The 10,370-nt window shown below is 35.0% G+C and overlaps 1 protein-coding gene across 2 annotated transcripts; it reads right to left on the bottom strand.

Moving 5' to 3' along the window:
• Window positions 1-317: 317 nt before the first annotated feature.
• fam83e (family with sequence similarity 83 member E) lies at window positions 318-9,746 on the bottom strand. Of its 2 annotated transcripts, none has more exons than XM_043251445.1 (10): window positions 9,339-9,746; window positions 7,706-8,445; window positions 6,852-6,998; window positions 5,936-6,060; window positions 4,384-4,806; window positions 3,459-3,512; window positions 3,311-3,358; window positions 3,003-3,213; window positions 2,016-2,192; window positions 318-1,163 (listed from the first exon to the last, which is right to left on the bottom strand). In XM_043251445.1, exons 2-10 carry the CDS (start codon window positions 8,171-8,173, stop codon window positions 975-977), a joined length of 1,842 nt encoding a protein of 613 aa, XP_043107380.1. In that variant the 5' UTR covers window positions 8,174-8,445; window positions 9,339-9,746; the 3' UTR covers window positions 318-974. The 2 variants fall into 2 exon arrangements, with proteins under 2 accessions (XP_043107380.1, XP_043107379.1); XM_043251444.1 differs by having other exon boundaries at window positions 2,016-2,195; window positions 9,339-9,745.
• Window positions 9,747-10,370: the final 624 nt, after the last annotated feature.

Here is a 10,370-nt window from a genome sequence, read left to right as displayed (position 1 = left end):
AAATAATGAGCAAGTTGAAAAAGCACAGGGATATTCCTTTCTATTTAGTAATAAAATAAGTCATTTCATTTCATTCATTTTTGAAAGGAGAACCACAACCACTGTCAAATCTATGCCATTTAACTATATTTTATATCAGATAAAATAATGCAACTATAAACATTTACAATCCACCCTAATATGTTCACATTAATTTGTTTTTCGGTTTTAGTTGAATCTAAGCAGCCAATCCAGACAGTGCTAATTATTTCAATCAACATAAAATAAATATTGACTCCATAAAAAACAAAAACAAGAAAACCAAAAAAAAAACATGATTTATTTTGAAACATTTATTTACTTAAAAATTGCTAGTTAATATTATAAATATTAACAAAGAAACATCAAGTAACACAAAGAATTACAAAAGAAAGACTGAAGCAGTATTTTCTCATAAGACATACTCCAGTAATTTTAGCTTTATTTACAAATCTTTTTTAAAGTATTTATTTTGATTCCTAATCGTCTTTTGAATGATTAATCAGTGCATTATTATTCCAAAGGGGGGAAAAAATCTGAAAAATTAATAATTAAACATTCCTTTGACTAATGGATGCACAAAAGTAAAAAAAGAACCGTAAACAATTTTATGCTGACTTTAAAAACAGCATTTCCAAATAGAAAGAGTCAACCTCTAAAATTCTTTGCGGTATTTGATTTTTATATATCTAGTTAAAATGAAGGTAGGCAGTATAAACATTTGGTCTTTAAAATTCATAGACAGTCCATTCCATCCTCATCAATAGCACATTTAAATCAGGCATGTATGATTTTTCTGGTGTAACGTCATTGCTGAAGAATTTTTTTTTTCTCTGTGAGCAGGAAAACCCCCTTTTAACTTCAGGGCTGTTTAATACAGTGACATTTACTTAGTCAAATATGTGGTGATTATTGTAACACTGGTGATGTCATTGTGTGGGGTTTCCTGCATAACATCAGTGCTCCTCCTCATTTCTATGACTCCTGAACGGGGACCTCCATGTCTCCCTCTGCAGGCCGAAGTTAGGAGTTCTGAATCCTGGTGTAAACACACTGGGCATGCTCCTCAACAGTCCCGATTTAATCTCGTCGTTTCTTTTTTTCATAAGTGCCAGAGCTGGAGTCAGGGGCAGGCTATCACAGTTCTGAAAGACAACAGAAGTGGGAGATCTAAAGGAACATCTGGAGCATATCAGTGTACCAGCCTAATATATAAAATAAAATAAAACAAAGCAACGTAATGTGATGCAATGTAATGAAATAAAATAAAATCTAGGAGGATAAACTTTTGGTTATGTATTAACAATGTAATGTTAATGTCTAATGTAATATTTATTTGTTGTTATGCTCTACCATTTAAAGCTATGGGGTTGGTCGTTTTGTTTTAAATGGCCTATTTTTGGAAAAAAGGTATCCTTGGCTCAACATTTATTTGATCAAAAATACAGTAAAACATTAATATTGTGAAATAGTATTACAATTACAAATAGCTGTTTATTAATGGGATAAGAATTAAAACGTATTTTATTCTACGATGGCTTTGTTGAATTAATTTTTAACCTTATTACACCAGTCTTCAGTGTCATGTTAGTCAACATTTCCTATTATTATAAATAATAAAAACAATTGCGTTGATCATTTATTTTAATCAATTTTATCTTTATTTTGTTTTATATTATATTTGTCGAAATTGTTAGCAATTTAAATTAATAGAATGTTTTTATGGATTTAAAAAAAAAAAAAAAAAAAAACGTACTGACCCTAAACTAAGCTGTATATGTATTTACTGTAAACGTGTTTACTGAGCAATAATTCATAACAGACCACAATTCTAACTGATAACACACGCCACAGATGTGGTCCACAGAAATACATTCACAATAAATAAAAAAAAAGTTCCATTAACAATAAAATGAAATATCAGTGGCAACATGAGTTTGTAAGGCTCTTTTAGTACTAACTGTGTGTTTAGCTGGCTGAGAAAGTGCATCTCTTACGGTGGTTCGAGCGTTTGCTGCATCTGAACGCTGTAAATTGAGGTCCAGTGTGGATTTGCTGATTCCTGGCGCCGGGTTATCTGTCCTCTGCTGTCCCGAAGCACTCGCACGTGCATTGACCCGTTTAAGAATGTCGCTCAAAGTGCTGAAAGTCTTGCTCCGTGACAGTTCTGATGGCTTCTGTGAGACAAAGCAAACAGCATCCCTTTACTGAAATAAAATCCCTGTAATGAATGGCTTTAAGTGTCTTGCCGCTTTCATAAAATGGTGGGAATAAGTAATAAAGTAATAAAAAAAAGAAAGATAAAAATATATATTTTATCCCTCTGAGAGTTGTCATTATATTATTTTCCCCCTCAGAGATAAATATATATTCCCTTTCCTTCCTTATGAAATAATAGTAGTTATTAATATACACAAAGTTAACATTCTCCTTTACATTGTGCTGTCTGAATAAACTAAATAATCGTTTTTTATGTAATATCACAAAATAATATAATAATCGGTCAAATATTACTATCCTTTGAGGTCATTTATATAAATGATTTACAATTTTATTGGTAGCACTTAATGCAAAATAATCTTTGTTATGACTGGGAAGGATGAATAATGAATAATGAAAATCAATACAAAATTGAATTAGATTAAATTATATAGTCATATCAAATTAATATACAATTTATCTGCATATATAGGCAATTTTATATTATATTTTATATTTCATATTTATACTCATGCAATCGAATTTTAGAGCTGAACATTGTTATATGTTAAAGGAATAGTCCCAATCCTGTCTGTTCTGCCAAACACAAAATGAAGATATTTTGAAACCAGGCTGTTAGTGACCCAAAACAGCTTAGTTAAAAAATATCTTCCTTTTGTGAACAAAGAAATTCATACAGGTTTGGATCTACCCGAGGACAAGTAAATGATGACAGAATTCAAATATTTGGGTGAACTATTCCTTAACATTACATAGCAGCCTACCTTAAAATTAGCTTGCGTGGTTCCTTCAGAGTTCATGGTATCTCCTAAAACTCTGTCCCTCCTCATGTAAGGCTCTCGTCTCCCAGAAGCCCCGAGCTCTTCCTCTGATGTCAGGTCCATACGGTGGGCGCGAGACTTGTACACGGGAAACCTCTCCTCACTTTCAGCGTTCAGTAGAGGATATGTGATTCTGTCGGGAATCTGTAGAGGCCTTTGCATGAAAGAGATTAGCACAACTTTTGTTACCATCTATCCAAATATTTGTCTTTCAATCTACTGGTCTCTTTTGGACTGGTTATAACATTTACCTGTTCACCACTTCATTGCAATGCATATCTCCAGGAGAGTAATGTCGCCTACAACACACAAAAAAAAAAAGTGTGTTAAGAACAAACAGGTCTAACAATACGTCTGTACGTATGAGATTACGCGAAAAGTCTTTTGAGAAATTCTAACCTTGGTCTTTGATATTCTGGATGCCTCATATCTGACAGAAACATTGAACTAAACCTGAAATGCAATGAGATAAGACTGAGTAAACGTGGTTCTAGGGTGAATATTTGAGCTAATTCTGAAACACAATATGAAGGAGCTTCAGGACTGTGATCTTTAAAGTTATCGCAGCTTGCAGAATATGAAAACAATAAGCCCCAAGAAGCTGTGGTTTAAAGTAAATTTAAAGTGCCTAAATGCGCCCTGCAGCTGTTAGAAATTAACTGTAAATCACAGCCTCTTGATTTGTATATTAAACTATATGGAGTCATACTTTGCAGAAACAACTGAATTCATATCAATTGTGCACTTCGCAGGTCTTTAAAAAATATTGAATAAATTCAAAATGATGTTATCAATCCATCAGTTACAGAATTATGTTTTTCTTTTTCTTTATACAATTCACACACTTTAATTGTAAAAGTTAAGTCAGTCTTTTTATGGCACACCATCACAAAATTATACAATATTATACTTGCTCAAATTATATTGTTTATTATAACACTTTCAGGTCAGCTATAATTATTATATATTTTTTAAGATTTCTTTTTAGCATTATTAGCTTTTTTATGATAAGACAGATAATTATAAGGGGGTTGAAGGTTGAACTCGGGACACCCAAAATATTTATCAAAAACATCTTAAATTTCAGTCGAAATATCTTCATTATTATATTATTTTATATAAAGTATTGTGAAGATAAAGAGTTATCAATGACAGTTTCATTTTTGGGAGAACTATCCCTTTTAAATTGATTGTATTTTATGCTTAATAACCCGCTCAAAATAGTTGTTTTGTAGTTTTCTCATATTTTTGTAAGCACTGTTCCTTTAAGTGACAGTGAGTCCATCGCTTATCATGTAAAAAATGTGCACTATGCTTTACTTACTTGCCGTCCTCTGGATACCCTTGCACAAGTCGGCTGTTGAAGTCGTTGTAGGGAGGCTCCCATCTTCCCGGTCTGTCCAGGAGGTGTCGATGATGAAAGGGCACCTCGGCAGCATCAGGTGGACTCAGAGGGCTGTCCGGGAATCTTTGGATGACCCCCATCGCCTCCCAGTCCAGGGGGCTGTCGGTAGGTGGAGGTGGAGGATTAGAGACGAACTCCGTGAGCTCGACTTTATTAACGTTCGGTGGCTGTAGTTTTTTAAAGGTTTTGAGCTCGGCAGCTGGTTTCCCGGTTTTCCACGTGTCTGGGACCGGGAGCGAGGCAGCGTAGAGGACCCTAAACTCACGATCGAAAGATTCGACCACGCGCCCGCTGAAGACAGTGACGAGCTGCCGGTGCAGGTGAGCATCGCTCCAGCTCAGACTGGCCACGGCAAAGAAAACAAATCAAGAGGTTATTAAGAATTTACAAGATATACTGCTCCAAAAAACAGCACTATAAAATTCTAGACTAATAAAATAGTCCATATGACTCGCGCGCGCGCTTCAAACATGGCGTCTCATTACGCTCTCGGCGCGTGACCCACGTGCTTTTGATGTGATATATTTTTGGACTTTTCTATTTTCGGAATCGTTCCGAGTTTCAAAAGAAAAAAAAAATGTTTATGATGGTTTAATGGTGTAACTTTGTTCACGAAAGTATGAGTTTAGTAACACATAACAATAAGGTTCATTAGTTAATTACATTCGTTATTATGTATGAACAATACTTCTATGGCACTTATTAATCTTACTTAATACTAATTTCAGCATTTACAAGTGTATTGACTATTAAAATCACAGTTTGTTTATTAACATTAGTTAACGGACTGTGAACTACGTAACAAGGAATTATATTTTATGAAAGTTAACAAAGATGAATAAACATGCTCATAGCTTGTTCATGTTAGTTCCTACATTATCTAATGTTAACAAATGACACCTTATTGTGAGGTGTCACAGATTTTTTTTAATACTTTTATAAATTAATACTTTTTTAATACTTTTTTAAATTAATACTTTTGTTCAGAAAGGATGCATTAGACCAGTTGGTTATAATTTTAGAGAATACTTATATTTCTAATAAATGCTGTTCTAAAGAATCTTGATAAAAATGATCATGGTTTTCACAAAGATATAATCATGGGACAAGACTCGATTAATGATTCTGAAACTTCCACTTTGCATCACAGGAATAAATGACTTTTCTGTTTGAATATAACTTAATACTTAATATTTCATAATATTACAATTTTGACTATACATCTGATCAAATAAATGCAGCCTGGTAAACACAAGAGACTTCTTAAACTAAAAACTGCTGTGAAAGAGAAAACGATTTCTTCCCACAAACTGTTAATTTCTCTAATCGTCTGTATAATGTAGGGGTGGTGTGGCTTATAGTCTTTAAAGGTATGAGTTGGTTCAAATCCCAGAAGGTTTCCACCCATGTTCCCTAGAGCAAGTTTTCAACAGGCTGATTTATGAGCTTTATTAATGTATGAAACCTTTACCTGTAGCTCCCAAAAATCACTGTCTCCAGATCCACCAGCACAAAGTTGTCCTTCAGTTCTCCGACCACCATCTTAGTGTCGCGCGTCAGGTACGTTTTGCCTCCGAGAATGCGCACCATGACATTCTGGAATATGTGGAAGAGACTCTAATGAACTACACTGCAAAACCGAACATTTCAGAAAACTTTCTCTTGAATGCATAGCTCAAGCGTTTGTTCGGTTGATTTCAAATGCATTGTGAACTTTAGGAATTTCGGCTTTTAAACGAAGGTTAGTTCCTGTTAAGTTTCAGAAATGCTTTCCAGATGAATGTGGTTAAACCTGTTCATCGCTGCTTTGTGAGTTCTTCTCATTCATATTTACAGGGACAGAAAGCGAAATATGCTCTGTGATGGAGAGTAGCATTTGCTAGCAGATGCAGAGTTATCCACTAAGGTGTGTCTAGATCTTTTGTTCAGTGGAACAGCCTAAAGTTCAGTCTGTTAAGGTGTGCATGTAGGTTTTGTGGTCGAAAGGTTGTATAACTGGCTTGAAATATTATCATGATAACCAGGACAAAATCTGGCAGAACAGACGTTTTATATTTTCTTTTTATTGTAATTTTGGTTAAATTTTGCCTTTTTGTAATTTTTCTTAGTACTAAATAAAAATAAAAACCATATAACATATATGAAACATTTCTTTTTAATAAAGGTTGTAATAAAAATGTTCGTTAGATTGTTATAATGCTACTTTTTAAAAACAGAAAGTGAAAATAGAAAAGTGGTTCTTTTAAAAGGTGAAACTAAAATAGTTTTTCAACCTTTATACGTCTTGGCAATTAGCTAAAATATTTTTTTTGTTTGTTTTTTTTAGTTCAAATTTGTAATAGTTCTGTATTTTTTTAAAATAGATTTAGCTCACTATATCTACTCACTGGATGTTGAAGCTGGTGCAAAAAGCAGTTCTCCTCCACGGATCTTTTGTTAAGGATGATGTACACAGGAACCCCCCGTGATGCAGCGTTTTGGAGGTCACCAATCACAGCGCTGTCTGACAGTTTATCTGTTACAACAGCAATCAGCTGCCCAACACAAAGGCAAAAAATAAAATAAATGCATTTGAACAAAACCTGTACAAGAAAAAAAAAATACAGTAACACGCAGTAGTTTATATATATATTTTTGCATATACTGTAAAGTATTTACTACTGCTGTAATACAATAATCACAATTAATTGTTTACATTATATATGTGTACTGTGTATATTTATTATGTATAAATAAACACCAAGTTAACACCAAGAATCATAACCATAAAGATAACTACAATAATAACTATATGAAATGTTTATTATTGTCGTCTTCCATTTCAAATGCATTTCAAAGGACTTAATAAAACACGTTTACCAAATTTAAGCTGACTTATTTTAAACCAAATCAATTGACATTAAGTCAGATAAACCTGGGCTTATTTGGTAAACCTGTTATGAAACAGACCCCAGCTCAGGTGAATTCTGATTGGCTGTCGGTGTTTTTAAAGTTCATCAGCTAGGAAAAAATGGCTTCCAATGATATCGTTCCTCTGCTACTATCAGTTGTGTTGTGAATATGCTATTTCTTTAAATTGAGAATTATTTTTAAATCGCTATCTAGTTATTCTCAAAATCAACCTCTTTAGTTTCAAGGATGTGGGCTGCGTTTCCCAAAAGCATCATAACCCTAAGTAGACCTCAAAACTATTGACAAACGATGGTTACGATGCTTTTGAGAAAAACAGCCACGGTCTTACCTTAGTGGCTCCTTGTAGGTGTCTCCTGAGGATTTCTCGTATGGTTGGCATCTGGTCTGCAGGAGGGTTGGTGTAGACGTGAATCTGTCCCATGTCCATCCATATTGTCTTTTCTGGCCATCCCAGTTCCAAGCATGGCGCCGGAATGTCAGACTCTGTGGGAAAATAATGTCCGGAGAAGTCCTCCCCATCAGAACCGACCTCTACCTCACCGTTTCCATCCTCCTGGTTTGCATCGCTTTGACGACAGTCCTCGGCCCAGCCGGAGATCTGGTTCACCTCACCGGGGGACAGGAATGATCCGATCTGTTCTTGGTGGAGTTTGGTGTAGAAAGCCTCACTGCCGGAGCACACCAGGCTTTCAACACAATAACGCTCCTCCTCGCAGTGCAAGAAGTCAGGATTGGACTCTGTCAGTGGAGTGAAGACGACATTCTCATTGAGGCTCTGCTCTTGAGAGTTTGACATGATTGGAGCGCGACAACGGTTGGAGATATCCTTCTTCTACAAGGAAAATGACTGTGGAAAATTACATGTTGATGTGTAAACAATAAATGGCAGCTGATCTAAGTTACTTGGAGGCGGAGGTTGGTGAATTATTCAGATAGTTGAGGTTCTTCTTCATTAAAGATATTTAACCCTTTTTAAACACCAAGAGTCAATAGAAAAGCTGGATGCTTCATGATGTTGTCATCATCTGGGGAAGATCTGGAGAGTTTTGAAATGACCTGGAATACAGACTTGAGGGAAAACAACATAATTATTATTTTTTTGGTTTGGTCAACACCCTTGTGAAAAAAAGGTTTGCATAATGAATGTGCACTACTAGTGTACTTCAGATCTTAAATACATTACAAAAAACACATGAATATAATATTAACGAAGTAAAATGCTATTTAAGTGAAAGTAATGATTTAAAATACGCACATTGTAATGATGTAAAATTAAAAGTACACTTTAAGGTATATAAAATGCTGAAGTGTAGTAACTCACTTGATGATAATTTTAATTGCAGTGTGTTTTTCGGTATTTAATTTAAATGTAATATACAACATTAGCATTACAAATGTGTAAAATACATGGAAACGCATGAACAAAATTTATGACATACAAGTAGTAATAGAAATTATATTAAAATATGTTTCAGTCACCATAAATGTACACATTAACTATATTTCAAAAGACAATAATTATAAAATTGCACATAATAATGTACTTAAGTAAATCAAAAACCACTTTAAAGTTTATCTAATTACATTTAATCTAAAATTAAAGTACAGTATATTTTCATAAAATTGCAATTAATGTGTGATTAGGTGTCTGAGAACATTACAACTAGTTCATAAATGTTTGTCAGTACCATGTCGGTAAACTTTATTCATATTTCATAAGACAAGAGAAGCGATTATGAAATGATATATAACGATATATAAGTCCTAAGCGGATCAAAAATTTCCTTTAATATATGTTTTAACTATTATACATATACCTAACATTCAACAGTTCTCACTTAAGTGCTTATTTTTCCTTGTAAGCGTACTACTTTTTGCATATTTGATGCCAACATCTAGCATTGTTTCTCTATTTTATAATAACGCTTCACAGGAATTAAGTACTAAAAGCGTAGACTTACCCGTCTGTGCCCGTCTGCCTCACTCACACACCCTCAGTCCATCGGCTCTTTCCGTCAAGTTCTGACATATCGCTGCTATCTCCTCCCATTCTAAATGGCCTCTCTCTGTCTGGTGTTAAATTACTCCCCGTCACCAGCCAGTGTGTGCGACTAGTCATCGCCGCGATCTGCCCATTTTTAGCTTTCGCCCAAATCCACGTCTTGAGTCAGCATATCATCTGCAAACCATCCCCAAAACATGCTCTGGTCTCCCTCGGCCCAAGTCCGATATTAGATATCCGTCCTTGTTGTGTCTTTAGTAAACATGTCTCTGTCGCCGGCTCGCTTTCGTGACTGGTTCTACCAGCCGAGCCAGTCTTCTCCGGGGAGCAGAGATTGAGACCTTCCTTCCCTCCCAGCTACAATCAAAAGGGGGCGAGGCTGGAACTCAACACCTGCCTAGTGGTCTTTTTTCTCATCATACGCCTCTGCTTGCGTGGACGTGAGGTTACAGGAAACATACTAGATGTTTAGACACGTGCAGGGAAGTACATGTTCGAAGGAGTGTTTTAATCTACTGAAGAAAGTATGCTGAGCTCACCTTTGCTCACCTTTTTTGGTTTTGCATGAACAAGTTACTGGAATTCCACGCAACTCATGCAATTAATGAACACATTCCTCTTTAATCACCACGTCTATCTGTAGTGTCATGCCGCTGATGTTTATTTTGTGCCTAGACAGAATTAACAGTGCTTTTAAAGCAGAGAATGTGTATTATGATGGTGTGTTGTCATGCTAATAAGCAAGTTAAACACAACGATACAAGTTTGTTGGAGCAGTTCGAACTGAATATTTGTTTCAATTAGCAGTGCGGATTGATATAAAGTAATAACTACTAATTTAGTCTCATTACTATGTAAACCACTTAAAGAGCACCATGACTCACTCGATACCAAACATTTTCTAGTGGACACTTGCTGATCCTACTTGAACTGCAGCATTTTTGTGTTTATTCATCATTGCACTGAAAGTTTACTCTAACCTAAAATATCA

Source organism: Puntigrus tetrazona, chromosome 11 (genome assembly GCF_018831695.1).
Source record: "Puntigrus tetrazona isolate hp1 chromosome 11, ASM1883169v1, whole genome shotgun sequence".
NCBI lineage: Eukaryota > Metazoa > Chordata > Actinopteri > Cypriniformes > Cyprinidae > Puntigrus > Puntigrus tetrazona.
This window is presented reverse-complemented; position numbering and strand designations above follow the sequence as displayed.